Here is a 22,713-nt window from a genome sequence, read left to right on the forward strand (position 1 = left end):
AGTTCCGCCAGACGGCCAGCACGCAGCGCACCCCACCCCACCCCACATACACACACACACACAGAGCCAACCGGAACGGCAGTGTCGTCCCCCAAGCCCCCCACCCGTGTCGAAGAGCAGCTTGGTTCGGTCGCGGCACTTGATGCTGATGATCCAGTACTTGCAGTCGGAGCTGTAGTCAATGTCAATCTGTGGGCGGTCGTGCTTTGGGGAGCGGTAAGCAGAGGTCACTGCCTGCAGGCGGCAGGCAAAAGGGTGGGGGGTACCAAGTGACACCAACGGACAGGAGGAGACACAAGGTGTCTAGAGGGCTGAGCAGATGGGGCTAGTGTCTTTGGAAGTCCAAGTCATAACACCAGCCAGCGACATACATGGATGAGGGGCACACCTTGACGCCTGAACCCGCTGCCATCCAGCCCTCGCCCAGCCCCTGCACCCCGGGCACGCCATCACTCCGGCCGCTCACATCACTTCCCGTGGATTGCCGGCTGAGCGGCCGTTCCACTTGTCCCGCTGCTGCTACTGCTGCTGCTGCTGCAGACAGGACCCCCAGCTGCTGCTCCTGCTGCCCCTGCCTGCTGGTTTCATCTTCATCCACAGATTGCAGCCGCACGCCTTGCGACCACTGCACCCAGCAGAGGCGTTTCATGAAAAAACAAACAAAAATGCATGCATGGTGATATCTTCAGCAACTCCCCTGTGCCATGTGCTGGAAGCTTCCATCCAGAAAGATATAGATTTGTGGTCGGCGGTGCAGCCGCGGCGGTGGCAACGACAACGACAGCAGGCAACGGTGCCTGGACAGCAGTGGCTTGCCTGATTGATTTCCTCTTGCAGCATCAGCTGGTGCAGCCGCCGGTCGTGGTGGATCTCGCCTCGCACCTGCACATGCGCAGATGAAAGTGCTCAGGCTGAGCAGCATAGCAGCCTCTGCAAAATCAGCAAACTGCCACCACCTAGCATGTACCAGGCAGCCTTCGCACTTTTCGGATGTTTACAATCACGCCAGCAGAGCCTGGCCCCAATCCGCCGCCTCCCATGGCCGCCAGCGCGCCGTTGCTGTCGCTGGGACCCGGGCGCCGCGTCATGATGCCCAGCACCAGCTGGCGCAGCCGCTGCAGCTTGATGCCGTCCACCACGGGCAACCCCTTCTCTGTGATCGACAGCACAAAGGCGACGCGCCCCCGGTATGTCCACACCTGCCGGAAGCGATGCAGGTAGAGGGTGGGTCGTGGAAGAACGGGCAAGGATGATGCAGCTGGTTTTAAATTGGGCGGTGTCTGCACTCACCGCCGCGGAGCGGACGTTGCAGCCGTTGTGGGTCAGCAGGTGGGTAACCTCTGCCAGCAGCCCGGGCCGGTCCGGCCCAGCTAGTTCAAACACAGTGGTCTCGATGCGGTTCATGTCGTCCGTCTCGTCTGCAGGCATGTCAGGCGACAGCACCCAACCATTTGTTTTTGCAGCAAGCACAGCAACACCAAGAATGGCGAAATCTGGGGTATTCGCTGACACAGTTGCCCAAGCATCAGCTTCAACTAAACCAGAGGCTGCTGGAAATCACGCCTGATCAGAGCACTGGTCAAATCTTACCTCCATTAAGCACCAGGTCCTCCTCCTGCTGCATGTATACATTTAGCATCTGCAGGGCAAAAGGGGTACGGACCAGTATGTAGTATACGAAACGAACTCATGGTGAAGAATCAAAAGCTGGCATCGTGCAAGAATCATAATCCTGCTTTGATCCCTGCTGCCTTGTTCCATCTGCAAGTTGGGAGCATACCTGCTTGATGCTCTGCAGCTTTTTGGGATTGCGGACTTTCTCGCCGTTAGGTTCCGAGAGATGGAACACTGCGGGCGGCAGGGTGGGGGCAGCAGAGTGAGGCTCAGCAACTGCGATCGCCCGCCCGCAGCCTCCCAGCCCCCTTTATCCAGCAGCAGCAGGCGAGCGCACCATCCACAAACCAGCCGCCATCGCTGGATATGCGGGCACTCGTGATGCGCAAGTCCAGCTCAGTGAAGTGTTGCACAATCTGCGCATCACGCAGGGCAGGGAAATGATTAGGCAGCAGAGGGAGGCTCGAGGGATAGGGAGGCTATGCGTGGCGACGCAGCTGCAATTGTCCCGGCTGGTCCCTGGCATGGCGCACATATATCAGGCTGCCGGGCCGGTTGGCGCTGTCAATGGTGACGGTGGTCCACTTGTCATGCGCCTTGTTGTCAATATCAATGGTGGGGGGGTGAACCCGCAGCTCTAGTGTGAGGTTGTCCAGGAGCGAGCCATCCTCGTCCACCGCCGATTGCAGCTGGTTCCTGGCCTGCGAGCGGTGTTGGGTGGTGGGGTGGGGGCGACCGGTGCATGCATGCCAAAGCGCGCGGGGCGGCAGTGCGCTGGTGGAATGTCGTGAATCACGCTCGGGCCCACCTCTTTTTCCTGCCACTCCGACAAGGCCAGCAGCGAGGGGGACCGCAGGGCACCGCCGCGCCTCAACATCTAGGGTAAGCGAGGAGTAGAGTCAGAACGAGCGCAGTGCGCGGTCGAGCGGCGGCGGCCCCGGCGCCAAGCCTCTCTTTGTCTGCGACCCAAACTGCTCCCTCCGCTCGCTGTTTGAGTTGCTGCACGCGCCAAAGGCCCTCCTGCGCGTCCAGCACCCTGTAGCCTCGCTGTCGGTGGCGAAGCAGCACTCCGTTCCAGGTCCTCCTCACGATATCTAGAGCTACGAGCCTGCCCGCCGCGCCCTGAAGGCGCAAGACACCCAAGGGCGCATTCTCCTGTTCAGTGTGTGTGCCATGGCTGGCGTTCAGATGGCTGAACAATGATGCAGAAGAGTAAACAGAAGAAAGCTCTTTCTTGCGACGCGGGTGTGAAGCGGCCGCGCCAGCAGGGCGCGTCATGGCGGCGGCAGTCTGTCCCCTTCCTCAAAGCCGAACTCGCCAGGCGGCGACGGTTGTCCACTTTCACCTTCGAGGTGTATACAAATTGTTCACAGCTACATACACAGCCAGAGATAGAGAGCAGACTACAAAAGGCAATTGCAATCAAATGGCCAGCAGCGGTCATTCCCAGTCGGGACTGCCCCACTCTTCTTCACCATCGTTTTCGGCCGCTGCAGTAGCCAGGACAGCCTCATCATCATCTCCCCAATCGGACAGCTCATCATCGTTTTCCGCTGCCTTTAAGGCTGCCTGCTGTGCAGCAGCTGCCGACGCCGGAGAAGCAGTCCCACCTGCCTGACCAGCTGCTGGCTTGGCAACATCGGCAGCGCCGCCGGGCTTGGAGACTGCCTGTGATGCCATGGCAGCTGCTGCCGCGGCAGCGTTTGGGCCACCAGCAGGCGCAGCGCCAGATGATGCTTCCGGCTGCCCGCTGCCTGTTGCAGCTGCGACTGCACTCGAGCGCTGCCGAGGGCTCACCACTTGCCAGTGATCACTGTCCGAGCTGAGGGTGGCAGCTGCGCTGTCATCAGAGCCGGACGCTGCGCGCCAGTGGGCTGCGCCCTGCTGGTCCTGGCCCTTGCTCCCAAACGATCCGGCACTGTCAATCAGCTCTGCACTCAAACAGGACAGACACAGGTGAGACATCTGACTTGAACGAATTTATGTAGAACTGCACTGTGTAGAGCTGTTGGGGATGCCACCCCAACTTGCAGCCCACCCCACCTTCATGCTGCTCCACGTCACCATCCGCACCAACAATATGCACAGGCGCTACTGAAGCGGTGGGCGCGGCCTCTGCAGCCGCCTGTTCCTCCACTTCGTCCTCCTTTTCCGCTTCGTCTTGCAATGGTGCAGACTGTGTGGCAGAAGGTGCTCCTGCCAGCCCACCTCCGCCAACAGCAGAAGTACGTGCAGGCTGGCGCGGCTCTGCCTCCTCCTCAGAGCTCCATCCAACCTGCAGGCAGGAAGAGCAGTTAGGCGTCCAGGAATGGGGATTCTTAACAAGAGCCAAAAACAAACAAATCTTTTCTGTGGCCCCTTGCCTTTTGCATGCCTCACCTCCTCCTCAGGCTGCTGAGCACGCTGCGCTAGCTGCAGGAACTGCTGGTGTTTCTGCTCCAGCTTGTGCAGGCGGTAGAAGTAGCGCGTCCAAAACGCATCATACTCGACAATCAGTGGCACGATGCGCGCCTGCAGGCCCCAGGTGGCAAGCCGTCCTGGCGGGCCAGCGCAGACTGCAGTGGCTGCTGTTGAGCGATGCATACACTATCGCACACCAAGCAACCCGCACTGCACCTGCAGCTCTGACATGAACGTGTTCTCCGCAATCAGGCTGTCAACATCTGGCTTGCGAGCCACCAGGTCGAAGCCGGCTAGCCAGGCCTCAAAATCCTCCACATCCTCTGGCTCATCGCAGTAGGTGGTGCTGTCGCGCTGCATAGCCGCCACATCAGCCTCAAACCTGAGCGGGAAACATGCCAGTCAGGAGTCAAGCAGCTAATGGGCGCTCAGCACAGGGTGCGCAGGTCATGGTCGCGGGCACGGCAAAAGTAGTGTAGTTGCCACACGCTCCCACCTCCTCACCCTGAGGATGAATGCCGCAGCGAAGCCCACCTGCTGTACTTCGCCTGCCCCGTCAGCGCCTTGGAAGATGAAGGAAGGCGTGCAGCACTGCCGCTGTCATCAATCAAAGCCATCTCGTTCTGGACGGCGTGGCTGCACCACCAATGCGACATGCAGTGACGACACTAGGCGTACACACCAGTGCTGCCATGGACAGAGGAGGGCCACAGTAACAACAACGTCCAGTTCTACAGCATTGAGCACCAATGCACAGCAAGAGCAGCCACATGTGGCACCCACCTGATCTGCTCCAGCAGGTCATGCGTGCCCAGCACCAGCTTGCTGCCCAGCCCCGCTAGCCCCGCCAAGCTGCGCCCCGCTTGCACCCGTGCCACTGTCCCTGCCGCCTCCGCCCGTGCCTGCAGAGTTGCAGCGCTGCCCGGCAAGTGCTCAAGCGCGGTGGGCAGCTGCTCGGCGGCCTCCTTGGCCTTGTGCATCACAATGTCGGCGCCCTTGCCCACAGCCTCAGCATCCTCCTTGGCACCCTGCAGCATGGGCGGCCAAGCAGTGGCGCGGATCTTCGCCAAGGGGCGCATGCTGTGCAGGCATGCCAGCGGCCACGCTGATACGAGGTCAAGGGCAAGACGACCATAGAAGAGCATGCATCGCTAGAAGGGACACAGCAGAGACTGCATCTTGTGTGCTTGCCTGCTGGAACGCCTCCAGCTCCGCCCGCCAGTCGGTTTCCTGCACCGCCGTCAGCACCTGTGTGGTCTTGGCTTTGACCGTGGCAGTCAGCACTGATGCGACGCCCCAGAAGCTGAGCTGCGTGCCGTCGTCGTCCTCGCTGGCCTGGCTGCCATCTCCGTCGGCGCTGTCGTCCTTTGTACCTTGCCTGCAAGAAACACAACATGCTACTTGCTTCGGTCCAGGGAGAGAGACGCAAATGCACTCTAATAGAGGAGGAGCGGGGGGAATCGCAGAACCTGCGGCGACGGGGCGGCTGTGCAAGTGGCGCACCCTTCAGGCCCCTCCCTCCTGACGCCCTCCTCCTGCGGCTCTTGCACTTCCTTATCATCCTGCAGCGCGGGAAGGCACAGCCCAGGCCGGGTGTGAGGGTGCAGTTCGGTGTCGGAGGGTTGCTTCGAGTTCTCACCTCCTCCTCCTCTGGACCTCCCTGAAGCGCCTCCGCCAGGTTTCTCAGCCCATAAAACATGCGCAGGGGGGTGGCGCTCGCTTAAACCGATTCGATTAGAGACGAGGCTCCGCTGCCAGGGCGCCGGCAGCGGATCTGAATATATTTCGTTTGTGACTCTGCGACAGAGCGGTTAATCACTGTAAAGGCTTTGGAAAGCAGGAACGAGGCTTGGAAAGCTGGCATGCATGTGCAACACATGCAGTGGCAGAGGGTTGTTTCATTTCAGGGCGCGCCTGTAGGCTCCTCCGCACATTTCCTCTGAGGCTTTAGGCTGAGCACCGCAAAGTTCGGAGGAGGCCAGCTTTTGCTGCAGCCATGGGCCGCAAGCATGGCCGAGCGGCCAAGAAAACGCATCAATCGGTGCCGGATTACGTGCAGCCGGTGGATCCCCCCAGAGCGGCGCTGGCCGTCCATCCAGCGGGGGCAGCCGTCGCGCTGGCCGTCGGCGCTGAGCTGCGCGTGTTTGATGCCAGGTCCGCGTGATGGGAGGACCCAGCAATGCAGCAGCGCTGCGTCCGCATGCCTGCCAGCGCCGCCACCCGACTTGCCCCGACCCGCTTTGCCGCAGGAGCCAGCAGCATTGGGTGCTGATCAGCAAGCCCCAGGAGGATGAGGCCCAGGGGCTACCGGGCGCACAACATCAGGATAAGGCAACCATGCCCTACGTGCGGGGCGTGGCATTTGATGCTGCGGGCCGCTACCTGCTGGCAGGCAGTGAGGACAAGGCGGCAGGGCTGCGTGTCTGGGACTGCAGCAGCTGGGAGCTGATCCAGACCATGTGAGGGCAACATTTTCTTGCTGGCTGTGCTGCGTCTTTGTGCGTGTATGAATCAGCAGCACTAGTCGCTGGAGCAATGCGGTCGGTAACTGCCCCATGCGCTGTGTGTTGGGGCATGCCGCCTGCGACAACATGCAGCAAGGTGCCCAAGAAGGTGACCAACACCGCCTTCACCCCCGACAGCAAGCATGTCCTGGCGGCCGACAAGTTTGGGGATGTGCTGGCGGCGACCACGGAGCGCCTCGCTGGTGCGTGTTGCCGTTGGTCATCGACAGGGACCGGTGCCCGTTTCTCGTCACCCCTGCTTAACATGGTGAGGCGCCCTTACGCCGTCATGCAGGCCAGCCTGAAGAGCAGCAGCAGGAGCCTGAGGTCCTGCTGGGCCACTACTGTGCAATTCTGACCTCCCTGGCGATCTCCAGCGATGGCAGCTTCCTTGCCACCACAGACAGGTACCCCTTGCTCTGTGGTGGTGCTGCCAGATGCCACACTCTGCCGATGCCCTCGCACCTGGCATACACCTTATCAAGCACCCATCTTGACCAGCCTTGCTGGCGCTGATGCGAAGCATCCTCGTGCTGCAGGGACCAGCGAGTGCGTGTGAGCGCTATGCCAGCAGACCCCATGGCAGGCGCTCACGAGATTCAGAGCTTCTGCCTGGGCCACACCGCTTTTGTCACCTGCTCCACCTTTGTCAAGCAGGGCGGGAAGGCGAGTCTGCAGGCAGCAAGCAGGATAAAAGCCCCTTTTGGCTATGTACCTGTTGTCAATATGCCTCTGACAGCTGCTTCTCAGAAACTGTGTTGTGCGGGCAGATGGAGTGAGCATTCCACAAACGTGTTTTCCTGCCTGCTTGCCTGTCATGCAGGAACTGCTGGTCACTGGCGGGGGCGATGGCACCCTGCGGCTGTGGGACCCCCTGAATGGCAGCCTGCTCCACACGTTGCAGCTACCGCCCTTGCAGCTGGGTGGCGGTCCAGACAGTGGAGCTGAGCAGGGGCACGTTCTGGACGAGGGCAGCAGCAGTGACGAGGACAACGGGGTAGAGGAAGAGGCAGCGGTACTATACTGCAGCGCAAATGGTGCAGATGCAGATGCAGAGGGAGATGTGGAGGCTAGGTCTGCCTATGGCTCCAGCAACAACAGCCCACCCAGCAACCCCGTGCCGTTGGCCCTGGTGGCATCCCCTGATGGCAGCTGGCTTGTGGTGGCAGTTGATGGGCGGGACGAGCTTGGCTTGTTCTGCCTCGATTGGGACAGAAGGCAGCTACAGGAGTGCAGCTGGGCGGCGCTCACAGATCTGCACCTGCCTGCCTGCCTGGCATTTGACGGCAGCGGGCGGCTGTGGGCAGCAGGGGGGCCGGTGGCAGACGACTCTTATGCAGCCTTCCTGGCGTGCGGCAGCATCGTCCATGTTGCGGCTTCCCAGGCAGCAAATGCGCAGCAACAGCATGCGTACTTGGTTGATGCGGCGCTGCCCGACTGGTTGCCAGCCCAAGCTGCCCAAGAACTGGAGGCCAAGACTGGCAACGAGACAACGCTTCTGGCAGAAGCTGCACAGCGGCGCCGCCTGGCCAGCCAGCTGTTGAAGAAGCGGCAGTACAGCCTGCAGAGCCTAGAGAACCGCAAGCGGCGGCGGCGGGATAGGGTGGAAATCGCGCAGCAGCACCGTGGCGTACAGTAGCTACTAGTTTCCTGTTGTTGGGCGCTGGCGTTCATCTTTTGATCGCAGTCATTGACATGACAGGCATTTCTGCTGGCCCCTTTCAGCCCGACTCTTTGTTCTAAACAATCCGTCGCAACCAAACTGTGCAATCATGCAGCAAAGTCGAGGTTCTCCGGCCATTTCGGATATACTCGCTTGTACAGGCTCATCAGAACCGCATCTTGCTGTCGCAGCGGTCCATCAAATATGCACTTCATGGCTCCGTGCGTGCCCACCTGCAGCAAACAGCTGCCGTGCTCGTTGAAACTTTCATGGGAAGAAAGCGACTCAGCCTGATACGCTAGCACAGGGTTCGCCCTTGCTTTCAGGCAGCATAGAAGCAGGATACTGACCGGTTCCCGTATGCGGCCCCGCCGCCCTGCCTTTGTCCACAGCTCCACCGGACGAAACCAGCGCACATCGTCTGGATTGTGGAACATGAAGCGCACCACCGCCTTGGTCTTGTGGACCTGCAAAGCAAGACACTTGCAACAGGAATTGGATGGAGAGCAGCGCCGTAGTGCAGACACAAAATCACCAAGTGCCCCTACTGCCACCGCAGCTTACGCCAGCCAGCAGTGGCCGCTTGCCTTCACTGGATACCCGCTGAGGACAATCTTCTTGAGCACGATTCTGTCTGGGTCGCAGCTGCGCAGGCTACCAGTAGCCACAAGCTGCGCAGCACCATCATTTGCAACCTTGAAGGCCAGCAGTGGCAGGGGTGTGTAGGCTATTGGGGCATACACCGTTGCCACACTGGGCCTGTAGCATGGGTGGCAACAGCAGCCAAACTGAGGTATCAGACCGGACTAGCTTGTAGCTCTGCTGTGCTGTGTATTCGGTAAGCCCGCACCTGCCCTCGTGCAGGAAGCGTTCCATCTTGTGCTTGTCGGCGCCGTGCTCGTCTGTGCTAAAGACGGGGCGCGCAAAGAAGCTGCGCAGCCCATTGACCAGCAGCAGCTGCTCCTTGCTTGGCAGCGGGTCCTCATAACCAGCAGCCTTCCGCACGCCATAGTGCTGCAGGGGTAGCGGCAGCAGCAGAAGGTGTGTTCTTCGGGCACGGTGTTAATCAAACAGAAGTGAAGGAAGCCTGGGGTAGCCAGCTACAGTGCAAGGGCAAGGAGGACACGCAGCAACCTGGAGCGCACCTGGACAGAGAGCTTGCACTCGTGGTGGAGCAGGCCAAACACCACCAACGGCGCCACGGCCTGCTGCCGGGATGCTGTCACCCGCTGCAGCACCCGGGCTGCCGCATCTGCAGGAACTGCGGCCACTCGCAGCTGCACGTACGAGCCAACTGGCACTCCGTGTGCATCTCCTGCAGCACCTGCCTTGAGGGATGCCTCCGTTGCCCGCTTGTGTGCTCTGTATCATAGCAGCGGGAGTGGAGTGGGCAGTACATATGGAGGTCAGCAGAGTGCAAATACACTGCTCAAACCCAAACATAAGCTGGACCGTTCCTCACCGCCTAAAGTTCTCAAAAGCAAACACGTGTGCGTAGTCCTGAGGCAGGCTCTCCCGGGGGTCCCAGGGTGATGTGCGGAAGCTCTTCAGGCCGCGGTACTTGTCGAACCTCTGGCGAGCAGGTATACCCTCCGGTGTGTCCACCTGATTTCGGGCACAGTGCCAAGGAGTGAAAGTGAGAGCAGAATGAAACCAAGCAGAATGAAGCCAACAAACAATTAAGGAACTGCTGACAGACATCTCGCAGATGCAACAACAGAGGCTGCCCGCACCTCATCTGGGAACATCTGGTCATCCTGCTCCTGTCGATGCCGCTCCTTCAAATCAACATGCAGCCCAGCAAGCTTGCAGTCCTCATCATCGTCGTACTGCAGGACAAAGCATTCAACCGAGGTGAGCATGACTATGTGATTTGCTGCGCACCCTGCTCAGCACCACTCTACCATGCATTGCAACAAATCTATCGCAACCCAGCCACTTGCATCATCCATGCCAAACTCGGTGCCGGTGTCCATCTCCCTGGAAATGTCAACAGCGGCTCCGTTGGGCTCTAAATCAGGCAGCAACTCGTCATCACTGCCACTGCCGCCAAGCTGCTGTTCCTCCTCCCTCTCACTCTCCAGATCCGTATCATCCAAATCGCTACAAGGTTGAGCAAAAGGACACCATAGGTGCTTAGCTGTTGCGTAGGAGGCACTACTCCTGCTGCAGAAGTTGGACTTGCAGGTGCTTGCACCAACCTGTCGTCCAGAATCCATGCAGCCTGGTAGTCTGAGGTGCCCCTAGGCAGGCGCCGCTTGCGCGTCTTTGACACGGAGGCCTCCATCAGCTCCTGTGACCAAAGGACAAACAAACCGTGTTTGAACATCCATGGCTCAAGCATATAAACCATGGTTTGCCAATTCCAGCTGTAAGAAATCCGCACCTCTTCTGTAGGCCAAGTTTGCTCGCCCGCCAGTGGATCCGGCACGTTCTCGCGAACAAGAGACTCCTGCTGCTCTGGGTCTGGTACCGCAAGAACTGGCACCGGCCCCTCCCCATCCGATTGGTCCATCGCCACTGCCCCCGCCTGTTGCTGGCCAATAACTGACGGTGGCTCGTGTGCCTCCTGCGACTCGGGCACGCCGTCTATTTGTGCCAGCTGGAAGTCCCCAGCCCCAGCAATGTGTACTGCCTGGTTGGCAGACAGGCCCAGGCCCCGCACATAGCCACGCAGCAGCAGGGTGCCGACTGCAGCAGCGTCACCGACAGCTCTTGCTGGATGCTGCTGATGGAACTCAGCTGCCTGCACGAGCATGGCAGGGCGGTGCTGGCGCCATTGCGGTGCACGGGGTGCGCTGTCAGTGAGGTGGCGCAAAAGCTGCCTGAAGTCCAAGGCGGTGTCCACCGCCAGCAACTTGTGGTCTCCCGGCAGCTGCAGTAGGGGAGAATGAGGAGGAGGAGGCTTAGCCAGAGTAAAACATGCACTGCAGTGATTGATAGCTTGACAACATAGGAAAGTGTCCTTGCCGCAAGGCACAACCCTCTGTCTGCGGCAGCCTAACGCTAGTGGCTGCCCAGCGGCCCACCTGTTCCTTCAGGGCGTTTGCTGCATGTTTCTTTGCCGCAGCCCGCTCCTTGAGCACATTGTTGCCCTCTGCTGCAGCAGGTGACTGCACCAGGGGCACCACGTTGGGCAGGCCGAGCGAGCGCAGCACGGTCAGGGCCATGCTGCCTGCGTCGTCAATCGTCACAGTGTTGACGTCTCCGGGCATCACCAGCAGCAGGAACTCTGCAGAACGCCCCAGCTCCACAATGGCCAGCGGGTCGCCACGGGCGGCTGGCGGCGGGAGGAAGGTGAAGCGCAAGCGCCGTCGGTCGGCCGGTGCCAGCGTCGTCATGACCAGTGGCGGGCGCCCGGTGCTAAGCAGGTCCACCTCCATGCCTCCTGCCGCTGCCTTGCTGCCGCTGCCCGGCACTCCTGGTCTGAGAGTGGCATCGTCGCCGTGGGTACTGCACGATGCCAGCAGGCTGCTCCACAGGCGCTCCACATCCACGCCCTCCGACAGCGGCAGCAGCGCCACCACCCGCGGAGGCCCTGCGACGCGCCGCTGCTCCAGCGCCGCCGCGCGTTTCTGGTCGCGCTGCTGCTTGGCTACATTTAGCCGCTCCGCCTTGGACTGCTGGCCGCTGCGGGCAGCCTTGATGCCGTGCCGCACGCTGGCATCTGCAACAGAGCCGACGTGGGGAGGCGAGGATGCCAGGCTGGTGTCTGGTGGCCGGCAGCAGGTTTTTTAGATGCATTGGGGGAAACCTCACCCGCAATGCTGTGAGCAGCGCACCTTTGCTGTTCCTGTGCTTCTCTCGCGCGCTCAGCCCAGCCCGCCTGCCCGCCTTGTGCGCCTGCGAGTGGGCGTGCCGCGTCTGTGGGCCTGTACATGCTTCGCCCCCATTAATGCGTGCATGTCACCTGCCGGGCCTGGCCAAGCCCCTGCGCCCCTAGCCACCGCCATGCATGTGTGCACCTTGTTGCGCTGCGAGCCAGGCCCAACCATGCCGTGCAACTAATGCTCCTGTACAGCATGCGCTACTCCAGTGTGAGAAGTCGCCGCTGCGCCGCCGGCAGTGGTAAAGGAGGCCCCTTGCACGCAGGGATGAGTGCTGAACGCCAGAGATACAACCAATTGTATACTAGTTCCGACATTTAATAACGAGTTGGCGGGCGGCGGCGAGCCACCTGTACTGCGCCCCACGGCAGGGCGCCCCCATGCATCGGACTCTGATAGCCCGGGCTAAACGATCATGCAGGCTGCCCCAAAGACAACACTAGAGTAGTTGTTGAATCGCAATCATCTAAACTTTGCTGCACCCTTATCACCGCATGCCCCAACCGCAACTTTTCACTCCAGAATTGGGCTGCGCTCTGTCATGAATTACATAGGAGCAGCGCGGCGACATTTGTCGGCTCACTGGCCGCCCTCCTTTGCCCGCACGGGCGCCAGGAATGGGTGCGCCATCGCCTCCCTGGCTGTCAACCGCTCCTGGTGGTCGTAGCGCAGCAGCTTGTCAATGAAATCTATCGCCTCGGCGCTCACCAGGTGCTGGTTGTCGCTGTTCACAAACTTGGTAAATGGCTTTCGCGAATGCCTGTACAGCACCGGCATGAACGCAACAGCTCCACCAATTTCCACTTCGTAGATGCCCTTGGGGCAACAAAAGCATGGCAGCAAAAGCATACACGCACACCGGCATCGCACCTGCCCACAAGCGCCTCTAGCTGCGGGTCCAGCTCCAGCCCGTACTTGTTGAGGTAGGCGTAGAAGCTGTCGGTGCCCAGCACCTGCGAGGTGCGGCATTAATGAGTTTGACAACCATTACCGCATACCTCACCGGGAAATTCGTTGCCGCCACAATAGCGGCCAGCAGCCAGAGCAAGCAGCCCTGACCTTGCAGATCTTGACAAGCTGGTCGTAGTTGTCGTGGCCGTAGAAGAAGGGCTCCTTGCGGAAAATCATGCCTGCCAGCATGCACCCCAGGCTCCACATGTCCAGGCTGTAGTCGTAGTCCTGCACGCATTAGGCACTTGGCATTTTAGCAGCACATTGATGGCGGCGGCGGCCCGGGAGGCGGTGCCCAAGCACTGCTGTTACTGCGGCAGCCTGGACAGCAGCACGTGGCAGTGTTGGGGCCCGCATGTGGTGCAACGTGTTGAGAATGGCGTGCAGCCGCGCCGGGCTCCAGCCCGGCCGCAGAGGAGGGCGTGGCGGCACGCTCCGCGGCCACTGAGGGCAAGGGCGGTGGGCCGCGTGCTGCCTGCGCTCCCTGAGCACGCCGCGCGCATGCATGCCGCGCCCGCCGGCCAGCATAAGTATAAGAGTGAGCCCAGCCTGCACAATGCCGAGCTCAGCAGTGCCCAGAAGCGCCTCTTTGGGCCCCCCCAACACACCTGCAGGTCCACCAGCAGCTCGGGCCCCTTAAAGTACCGGCTTGCCACGCGCACGTTGTACTCGCGCCCAGGGTGGTAGAACTGCACATGGAACAGAAAGGATAGACATAAAAACCAAAGGCGTGAAGGCAGCAGTACCCATGCTGAGCTGGCACTGCCATTCTTTGAATCGGCGCACCTCTGCCAGCCCCCAGTCTATCAACCGCAGCTTCTTCTGCGAGTGGTCTATCATGATGTTGTGCGGCTTGACATCGCGGTGCATGATGCCCTTGGAGTGGCAGAAGTCCAGCGCCTGCACACCCACCAGCGTTGCGAGCCACGATGGGTGGGGGCTATACCAGGCGCGAATGATAAAACAGCGACACAGCTGCAGCCTTTGAGGCTGCTGCCGGCACACGCAGGCCCCCCCCCCCACACACACACACCTTCAGGATCTCCATGACATAGTAGCGAATGTCGTAATCGGACAAGGTGGGGTACAGCACCTGAGCGCAGACGCAGCACAACACCAGCAGCATGAGCGCATAGCAGCAGGCGCAACCGCACGTACGTCACAACTCGCCAGCATCGGCATCCCGCACCACCTTGAAATCGGTGTTGTTGACATACTCGAAGATGAGCGATGGCGTCTTGGACTGCGGGTCCCGCACCACATCCAGCAGCTGGATGACGTTGGGGCCCCCAAACAGGTTCTGCAGGATCTTGATCTCGCGCTTGATCTACAGGTTGGCAAGGGTGGCAGGCAGGTTTGGTGGGGCTGGGAGAGGAGCCTGGAGGAGCAGGCAAAGAGTTGTTCAACATGCGTGCTGGTGGAAGGGTCCCATGCGCAACCCAACCCACCTTTTTCTTCTTCACCGGCTTAAGGATCTTGATGATACATTTCTCGTTGTTTCTGGTGTTGACCCCCTCGAAAACCTCGCTGTACTTGCCCCGCCCCACCTTGCGCACCACTTCATAGTCGTCCTGGCTCCTGTTAGGGCAGCGGCGCGGGCATCATGCAGTCTAAATGAACAGCGCGAGCGGAGACCACAATCACACATGCGTTGGGCAAAGAGGCGATGGCCACGTCTCCAGCCTCAATGCGCACCCCCAGTCGATCGCCAGGTTTTCATAGTCCCAGTACTCCTTTGGGTTGTTCACGTTGGTGTCTGCATGGGTGCAGGGCCAGGGAGGAGCGTGAGAAAGGGGCGGGCGGGCGGAGGCGGGCCATTCGGCTGCTCACCGGCATATACGCGTGCGAGCGAGGTCATGGCGTCGCTTCTGTACGCTTTGGAATAGACTCTTGCCATTGGCTTGGGCGCCGCCAATGATGAGGGGGCGGCGTGGAAGGGGTGCAGGGGATACGGCTGCGGGCCGGCGGCGGGTGGGCATCGTCGGCGGCGGTCGTGAGGGGCGCGCCAGGGCTTGCAAATGTTGTGACAGCAAGTGTCATCCTTAAATTTGATAAAGAGGAACAAGGGCCGGAAGCAAGAAGAGAGCATTGGCTTTTGGAGCACCCCCAACTTTTACCTGCAGCAGAGCCGCTAGCACCGGCCTGCCGCGGCACCCTTGGCGGAAAGGCTGGTTGCAGGGAGAGCGCCAGAAGGGCCTGCAAGACTGGCACCGCGCAAAGGCCCGCACCAGGGCTAAAGCAGGCAGGGGCGATCCTGTGACCAGGGAGGGCATTCTGCAGTGCGCTGGGGCCGCAGCAGGCCCACCTGCGCGAGGCTTTCCACCCCCTCCGCCGAAATAGTCGCCCTCCACAGCTATCCGCGATTTTATTGGCGATCCTTTAAATTTCCGTCGTTTGAATAGAAAAAAGACTCCAACCCAGTTTGCCGTGCAGAGACCCTGTCCCCTTGCCACCCAGCGACCCCGTCCCCGATGCCTGCTCGCTAGCCGGATCGGCGGAAGCCCTGGCACCGTGAGACATGGCCGAGCGGCCAGAGGAGCCCGGAACCGGCTCTGAAGCGGCGTCAGAGGAAGAAGAGGGTGAGGGCGTCTGCAGAGGCAGCAGAGGACAGTGGGACCCCGCTGGCGCAGCAGCAGCAGCAGCAGCAGCAGCAGCAGCAGCACCGGCGCTGCCTGAACTCCAGCTGACTTTCACCGCCGCCGCCGCCGCCACCGCCCAAATGTCACCTTCAGTATGGTGCTGTTGCTCATTGCATTCCTGTCTGCCTGGGCTCATCCTGCAGGGTCCACGGCCAGCAGCAGTAGCGGCGATGACGATGAGAAGCAACCCCTGGCCAAACGGGCCTCGTGGGCATCTCAGCACGCCCTGCCACAGCCTGCTGCACCGCGGGCAGAGGCGAGGACACGAGTCAACCGCTTTCCCAAGATCCCACGAAGCGAGCGCTGTGGCAGGTACAGCCCAGGCTGCAGCCGCGGTACACGCTACTCGCAATGGAAATGTCTGCCGCAGCCCTCAACCTGCTTCCTGGCCTCGACCCATTTGTCTTGCAGTTGTGAAAACTGCCTCAACCCGCAGCGCAAGAAGGCATGCATTGTGGCACGGCAGCGCATGGAACACCGCCTGAAGTCGCAGCAGGGCACGTTGGCACGGTCAGGGACCACCAAAAAGCCCACCGTTATAGCTGCGTCAGCGATGTCCATCCCTGCCAAAGGACCGGTGCCGACCGTGGACCCCTTCACGCGTTGCCTCACTGGCATCCTGTCCAGCAGTGGCGGCGTGATGCAGGACCACCATCTGGCGCTGCTGCTGCAGCTGGTTAAGCGTGCCAAGACCAAGCCCCACCGCACCGCGCTGCTGGTGGTGCTGCAGCTGTCGTCGCCCAACATTCTCCGCCAGGCGGTGGCTGCCAAGCTGCTGCTGGAGCTGCAGCTGTGGCTGAGCGAGTTCATTGCCGAGGGTAGGCAGGCGCTGGTGCAAAAGACGCTGGCGTGCCTGCACAAGCTGCCTGTCACGCTGGCGGCGCTGCAGCCACCATGCGAGCTGGGCAAGATTGTTGGCCGCCTGCGCAAGCACGAGAGCTTTGGCAGCCCCGTGATTGAGCCAGCCAAGCGCCTGGTCGTGCGCTGGAAGGCCATGGTGGAACAGAGCGCCAAGTCGGCCAGTACCACTGCAAGGTCCGCTTGGCAGATGGCTGCCGCAGGCTTTCTGTGCCCGTCCGTGGCCAGGCTTTCTCGCATAACACACAGCGGCTTTGTAATCGGTCCTTGCATACACATTGTGGCAATGATGCGTGAGGAGATAGAAGTTCAGCAGGCTTGGGTGATGCTCTTGCCCACTGGTGGGCTGGGGCCTGTGCCTCTAACGCAACAACTCAGTACACTTTGCGCTGGACTTGTTTGCAGCATGGGGGCACCTGCACCACCGGCTGCCAATGCAAGCGTGGCGGCGCCGCCGCTGGAGACACAGCCCTCTGCCAGCTTGTCCGTCACTGAGGATGGTGACCTGTTCAAGGGCACTGACAAGCAGCGGACAGGCGTCAAGGATGGTGTTGCTTTATCGAAGAAGGTACGGCAATGCCTCAGATTGTTGGAGATAAACGCATTATGGTAGAAACTGTGCAGCCCTGTGCTAGCCATTTGTCCTCACCGTTTACCCTGCACTGCCCGTCTAAAATCCTGCCAGGTTGCCACCATCAAGGCCAATGCTGTGGAAGCCACCCGCAGCATGGCATCCGAATCCAGCATTGTCCCAGGCTGCTCTCCGCGTGCTCCAGGTGCTGCCAAACAGGAGCCCGCTGCCTCTGGGAAGCCTAGCAGCAGCGGCAGTTTGACTGGGCAGACTGATGTTGGCAAAGTCAGTGCCAGCCCCTTTGCGTCGCTTGGCAGCCTTGGCAGCGGTGTCACTATGTTGGGAGGCAGCCTCAGCAGCGGGTTGAGCATGTTGTCTACCGTGGGCGCCAGCTCTGGTACTGCCAAGGAACGGGCGGTGGCAGCAGCGCGGCGTGTGCCGTCGCCGGAACCACAGCCTCGGAAGGAGAAGAAGAAGAAGGTGACTTGGCAGGATGAGGAGGCCATGGTGGGGGTTCGCTGGTTTCGCAAGGTAAGCTTGCTTGCCTTTTGGCAGTGCACTGCAACGGAGTTGCTTCCTCAGGGTGTAGCTGCATCCTGCAGTCATCGGCTAACTACAGTTGGTGCCGTATCTGTGCATAGAAGCACCATCAAGAGGCGCAGCCACGACTCGATTTGCCTTTTGCATGCCTGCAGGACGAACCTCCAGCTGCTGCACATCAGGACGTTGATATTACCCAACTGCCGAGTACCGCCACAACCCCTGCCGCTGCACATGAGGCTTCTCCTCCTGGGTTTGAATCAGCAGCCAAGGAAGAGCACCTCTCCGAAGCTGCAGCACTGCGGCGGCACCGCGCCGAGGTCAGCTTTTGGAATGTGCCGCTTTGCAGTTGCTCCTGCCCTCAATGTCCATCTGCCTGCCCTTGGTGCTAGTAACCCTGAATCAATCACCCTGCAAATCGCCCTGCTGCTTCCAGGAGGACCAGGAGCGACTTGCCCTAGAGCAGCGGCTGGCACAGATGCTGCCCACCATCGCGTGGATGAACCCAGCAGAGAATGATGCCATGTCGGAAGCGGAACTGGCATCCATGCCAGCCCCGCCTGCTCGAGGGGAGGACAGCATAGAAGCGACTGAGGCCGCAGCTAGGCGGCAACAGGTGAGCATCGTCAGCACCGTTCAGACAGCCACTCAATTGATCAGAGCTCTGCAATTCAGAAAGTTAATTCTGATTGGCGTTGCAGGTGCCGGCTGCGTTATATGCACAGCTATCAGCACTTCCAGACTCTCCAGTGGAACCCAGCGTAACTGCAGATCATGGCCAGGTGCAGCATCTTGTCACCATTGCCCGCATTCCACTGTCACTAGAGGCTGCAGCTGGCATGCAGCAGCAGCAGCAGCAGCAGCAGGCACCTCTGCTGGGCGCTTCATCAACGGCACAGCGTTCTGGCCACGTTCAGCAGCAGCAGGCACGCCATCGGCGCGCATCCGAAGAGCACACTGCAGCTGTTCTGCCCGATATCGGTGCTGCTCTTGCCCAGCTGGCAGCCAGTGGCATCTTGGGTGCCGTTGCAGGCAGTGCAGCAGGGAGCAGCGCATCGCAGCAGCAGCAGCCATCGGCCATGCCTCGCCCCCTGCACATCTGGCCACCCGGACAGCAGCAAGGCGTCGCCCCAGATCCCGGCTTGCAAGCGCCCAGTCACAATTGGCATGCTGGCGCTGGTAGGCCAGATACCGGGCTGCAGCAGACCTCACAACCGCCGCCGGCACGACACCCCTACAGCCAGAGACCCTGCCGCTACTTCAACACACCGCAGGTAGGATCTGGTGCATGTTATTGCGAGTTGTGATCACTTTTTGTGTTTATGTGAGTCTGATGGAATGCCTCTTCTCCTCGATGGCAGGGCTGCTACATGGGGGATCGCTGCAACTTTGCACACAGCACCGTCCCCAGCAGCGAGCATGGACGGAACAGCAGCAATAGCAAGCGGCCGGCAGAAGATAACAAGGCTTGGCACCACCAGGCCAGCTTCAAGCGAGGACGCATATGATTTGGCACGGCAGGGAGATGCAGCCTGCCATGTCCCTCTCTAAATCTGCCATCTTGTAAATCGATTAACTGGGCAGGTGACCTACGTTGCTCAACACGGCCAACTTCAATGCCTGCTCAGTCAGAAATCGTAGGCACAGATGGGCAACAGAACAAAAATAGATTGCAAAGACTACGCACGGGTGAAGTACAAGTTTATGGCCCCCTGAACTGCTCCAGTTCTTTCTGCAAGTGTGCTGAAACCATCCTTGGGCTCGACAGGGCCGTCAAAGTGTTCAGTGTGCACGGTATAGCCCCATCGGTCAAACATGTTCAGCATTTCCTCAGCCGTTGTGCCTTGCGAAAACGTTCCATGGAACTGCAAGCAATCCAAGGGGGAGGTGATCAAGACCGAGATAGGCATTTGCAGGTGGCCACGATGGGCGACAAAGATCCCATCTGACCTCGCAAACCACGTAGGCAGGCTGGATTGACTCCATGAACGTGCCGGCTCCTTTGAAGATCTGAATACAGTGCGATGCTTTTGTCACGTGCGCTTGCTTATGCTTGTTGGCCTGAAGAACAACGACCTCTTACCTTGTCTTCAAATCCCTCAACATCAATCTTAACGACGCCAACTTTCTGGCGCAGCGCCTCGAGGTGGCCCTCAACATAACTGTCCAGCGTGATAAGATCAAACTGTCCGTGCACAACCAACCTGCAGCCACAAGAAAGTTGCGCCGATTCGGTAACGGTATCCAGGCCAGGGACATACTCTTGCCCGCACCACAACTCACCCAGATGCAGCCAGGTCAGCGGCATCTTTGTTGCACTCGACGTGACCATCCCCCACGTTGTCGGATGCGGCAACAACAGCGCAACGCTCGATCGCGTCACTCAAGCCCTGCAACATCACAAGCAGTGGTCAATCGCGAGGAGTTTGCAACTAACATCTGCGCAAGCACGAGGTGCATAGAGCTGGTATGCCAACGAACCTTGTTGACCAGGGCAACGCGCTTCTGGAGCTGGGGGTTGCTGCACAGCGTCTGCCGTATTGCAAACGCATTGGGTGTTGTGGCCTCGAAAGCAATGACGCTGTAGCCGAGCGCGGCGGCGTTGACCGTGAAATACCCGACATTGGCTGGAGGTGGCATATGGAAGACTGTTTGGAGCAAATGCCACCCAGGGAGTGAAAGCAAGCAAAGTGGGCTGTAGGGCCTGCCTCACCTCCGATATCGATGAAGTAGACTTGTTCCTTGCTCAATCCCCGGGCCTGCGCATGTTGCACGCAGTTTGAACTGGCAGAGCGTTCCTCGCATGGCATCACCATGTCCACATTGCACCCATGCACAGGCTGCCTGTGGCAAGTCACCTGCTGGAATCGCTCCAGTTTGGTCACTACCTCGCGCGTCTCGTGTGGCTCCCAGGCGCCGCCCTGCTCAATTGAGCTGCTGACAATATCATGATGCTTGCTAGTCCCTTGGTAGACCCACATGCTAACATTGTGGCCTGGTGCTGCCACTGCCCCCAGTCCCGGCTGGATGCCGTCTGCGCGTACGTATGCAAAGCCGGCCGCCTGCAGCTGCGTGTCGCTCGGCGAGTGCTGGTTCTCCTGGCAGAACTTCAGCTGCTCGAGCTGCTCCGTCTTGGACATGGTAAACAGCGCGCCTTGGCTCAACTCCTGCATCAGTTGCTGTGAGGCGGTAGTTGACACCGTGTCGGCCGCTGCCAGCACCGCCGCCCCCCGCACCTGCTCTGTAACCTGCTCCCTATCGTCCAGAAAATCGCTTGATGAGGCATTAGAAGCCATCAAAGTTTGAAGCTCTTCGGCATTCAAGCCGCAGTTCCTTTGCACAGTCAGAGCTGCGAGCAGGAAGCCTGCCGCAAAGCTGACAAGCACGTGGAGCCTGCGGTTCGCAGGCCTGTCCCTCTTGGCCATCTTTGAATGAGGACAGCCTGTAAAGGCTCAGAAGCCATCAATCCTCTCGTTCGGGGCGTGGTGGTGCTGGTCAATCATTGGCAAATGCTCTCCTCTGCGATACTGTGTGCAGAATACCGCGTGACAGACGGGACCAGACGCAGACACGTCCCCATGCATGGCCATGTCTGTGTTGCCTTCCTTTCCAACTCAATTTCCGCTGGCTCATCGAATCGTGGATGGCGTACACTCGCCACTCTTTACAACCCGCGGAGGGAGAATGCGTCGCCTTGGGTTCAAGAGTGTGCGAATTGCAGCCGCTCCTCTGCTTGCCTTTGTTGTCCTCTATTCAGCTGTCCTATTTGTGCAATTGCATCTCGCCACAGAGGGTCTCGTGGGAGTGCAGCAGAGCCCAGCTGAACAAGCAGACCGATCTGGCACACTGAGCAACGTTTTTGGGCGGAGCAGGAAGCCGCACCGCGCAGGAGCAGGAGAGCTGCTCCAGCCGCTGCCAGGCGTGGATCTCGCAGCGCTGCCAGACACCCTGTCCACTTTGCCGCCCGTTACCCTGCCCGCTGCCAGCTTCACCCTGGCGACTTGGCTGAAGCCGGCAGGTCGGCGCAACTGGACCACTTGCCTTGTATCGCTGGGACAGACATGGGCCCTCACGCTCAGGCCCAACGGCGGACTCAGCATGGTGGTGCGCTGGACGCCAGACACCGTGATGGAGCATACCTCCCTGCTACCGGCCCCTGTGGCTGCCTGGACGCATGTCGCGGTGGCAGCCAAGGGCCGCTCATTCAACGACATTTCATTCTACTTGAATGGAACGAGCGCCCTGTTCAGCATGGGCAAGAGCAGGGTGAGTGATGGCCCCGCTGATCCGACTACGGCGCACGAGCCGCCTCATTGTGCACTTTTCATGCCATCTGATGTAGGAATGGACAGCCCGGGATGTTTCTGGCGATGCGAAGCTGCAGTTTGCAGATTGCAAGCAGTTCAGTGGGAGCCGTGCTGAAGCGCTCGCACCACCGCAAGGCTGGATGGCTGGCACATGCATCTTGGACCATTACGCTGAGCCTGAGGAGGTGGCGACACTGGCTGTACATGCTGGGAACAGCACAGCAGCGGGCATCGTGTTTTCACTGGCTTCGCCGAACAACCTTTTGGTGCCGTCCCACCCAGCACAACGCTCCACCGCCGAGGCGTTGACGGACCAATCAACATGTTCTGTGCGCTCCCCCAATGACGTTGCTTTTATTGGCGTTCCAAAGACCGATTCGATAACCGCAATGGCGTGGGTTAAGCTAGGAGATATGCCTCGGCAGAAGGAGGCCTGTGTGCTTTCCCACGGGTCGTGGGAGAAGGGCTGGAAATTGAGCATGTACGTCAGGTTTGCATCTGGCTGTTGGACTTGCAGCTGGTGACTTTAACGCTATGCTCTATTCCATCGATTGCAGAACACCACAGCTTAATTTGCAGTTCACTGCCCGTACTGGCAATGGCACAGTGCGCGACTACTTTTCGGCGCGCATTGACCCACGTGGTGGCTGGCAGCAGATCTCTGTGATCTATGATGGACGGCATGGCAGCGTTCGATTCTATGCGGACGGGTTTCCAGTCAAAGCTGACAATGTTCCCCAGGTGAGCTGCCTCGCTTTTCCCTCTTCAATGGAATGCGAGTGCGTGGATCCCTCCACGCAGCGAGCTTGTATGTTCTTTGGCTTTTTCGCTTTGCAGAC

The 22,713-nt window shown here is 60.0% G+C and overlaps 5 protein-coding genes across 5 annotated transcripts in view; 1 reads left to right on the plus strand and 4 right to left on the minus strand.

Annotated features, from left to right (window-relative positions):
- CHLNCDRAFT_59210 (hypothetical protein) overlaps positions 1–5,776 on the minus strand; it is a gene marked incomplete at its 3' end in the record, with an annotated part of 10,605 nt that extends 4,829 nt beyond the window's left edge. The window contains exons 1-18 of the mRNA XM_005843539.1: positions 5,654–5,776; positions 5,518–5,576; positions 5,206–5,392; positions 4,798–5,042; positions 4,549–4,650; positions 4,231–4,396; positions 3,994–4,125; positions 3,658–3,889; positions 3,412–3,545; positions 2,148–2,315; positions 1,952–2,030; positions 1,781–1,848; positions 1,591–1,639; positions 1,291–1,418; positions 984–1,199; positions 817–882; positions 389–625; positions 140–234 (exon numbers count right to left, since the gene is read on the minus strand). Of these exons, the coding sequence (XP_005843601.1) occupies positions 140–234; positions 389–625; positions 817–882; positions 984–1,199; positions 1,291–1,418; positions 1,591–1,639; positions 1,781–1,848; positions 1,952–2,030; positions 2,148–2,315; positions 3,412–3,545; positions 3,658–3,889; positions 3,994–4,125; positions 4,231–4,396; positions 4,549–4,650; positions 4,798–5,042; positions 5,206–5,392; positions 5,518–5,576; positions 5,654–5,713 (2,423 nt within the window). The 5' untranslated portion in view covers positions 5,714–5,776. The remainder of the gene's footprint in view (positions 1–139; positions 235–388; positions 626–816; positions 883–983; positions 1,200–1,290; positions 1,419–1,590; positions 1,640–1,780; positions 1,849–1,951; positions 2,031–2,147; positions 2,316–3,411; positions 3,546–3,657; positions 3,890–3,993; positions 4,126–4,230; positions 4,397–4,548; positions 4,651–4,797; positions 5,043–5,205; positions 5,393–5,517; positions 5,577–5,653) is intronic.
- A 2,256-nt stretch (positions 5,777–8,032) lies between these two features.
- CHLNCDRAFT_37364 (hypothetical protein) lies at positions 8,033–10,237 on the minus strand. The gene is made up of 8 exons (XM_005843540.1): positions 10,125–10,237; positions 9,915–10,010; positions 9,644–9,786; positions 9,327–9,543; positions 9,032–9,195; positions 8,769–8,940; positions 8,532–8,648; positions 8,033–8,414 (listed from the first exon to the last, which is right to left on the minus strand). The coding sequence occupies exons 1-8, from the start codon at positions 10,155–10,157 to the stop codon at positions 8,289–8,291; spliced, it is 1,068 nt and encodes a 355-aa protein (XP_005843602.1). The 5' UTR covers positions 10,158–10,237; the 3' UTR covers positions 8,033–8,288.
- Positions 10,238–12,539: 2,302 nt separating this feature from the next.
- CHLNCDRAFT_37369 (casein protein kinase 2 alpha subunit) lies at positions 12,540–15,228 on the minus strand. The gene is made up of 11 exons (XM_005843541.1): positions 15,077–15,228; positions 14,790–14,913; positions 14,655–14,715; positions 14,408–14,537; positions 14,149–14,286; positions 13,993–14,052; positions 13,746–13,859; positions 13,568–13,648; positions 13,068–13,187; positions 12,879–12,961; positions 12,540–12,768 (listed from the first exon to the last, which is right to left on the minus strand). The coding sequence occupies exons 2-11, from the start codon at positions 14,854–14,856 to the stop codon at positions 12,588–12,590; spliced, it is 1,035 nt and encodes a 344-aa protein (XP_005843603.1). The 5' UTR covers positions 14,857–14,913; positions 15,077–15,228; the 3' UTR covers positions 12,540–12,587.
- Positions 15,229–15,692: 464 nt separating this feature from the next.
- Positions 15,693–19,075, plus strand: CHLNCDRAFT_55078 (hypothetical protein; the record flags this gene model as incomplete). Its single annotated transcript, XM_005843487.1, has 7 exons — positions 15,693–15,910; positions 16,010–16,633; positions 16,862–17,024; positions 17,436–17,558; positions 18,004–18,183; positions 18,812–18,841; positions 18,929–19,075. The coding sequence occupies 7 exons, from the start codon at positions 15,693–15,695 to the stop codon at positions 19,073–19,075; spliced, it is 1,485 nt and encodes a 494-aa protein (XP_005843549.1).
- A 194-nt stretch (positions 19,076–19,269) lies between these two features.
- Positions 19,270–20,863, minus strand: CHLNCDRAFT_140178 (hypothetical protein; the record flags this gene model as incomplete). The annotated part of the gene is made up of 6 exons (XM_005843542.1): positions 19,270–19,299; positions 19,651–19,771; positions 19,851–19,957; positions 20,049–20,194; positions 20,281–20,326; positions 20,426–20,863. 6 exons carry the CDS (start codon positions 20,861–20,863, stop codon positions 19,270–19,272), a joined length of 888 nt encoding a protein of 295 aa, XP_005843604.1.
- Between the last annotated feature and the right edge of the window lie 1,850 nt (positions 20,864–22,713).

This window comes from Chlorella variabilis, assembly GCF_000147415.1.
Source record: "Chlorella variabilis unplaced genomic scaffold CHLNCscaffold_29, whole genome shotgun sequence".
NCBI classification, from domain to species: domain Eukaryota; kingdom Viridiplantae; phylum Chlorophyta; class Trebouxiophyceae; order Chlorellales; family Chlorellaceae; genus Chlorella; species Chlorella variabilis.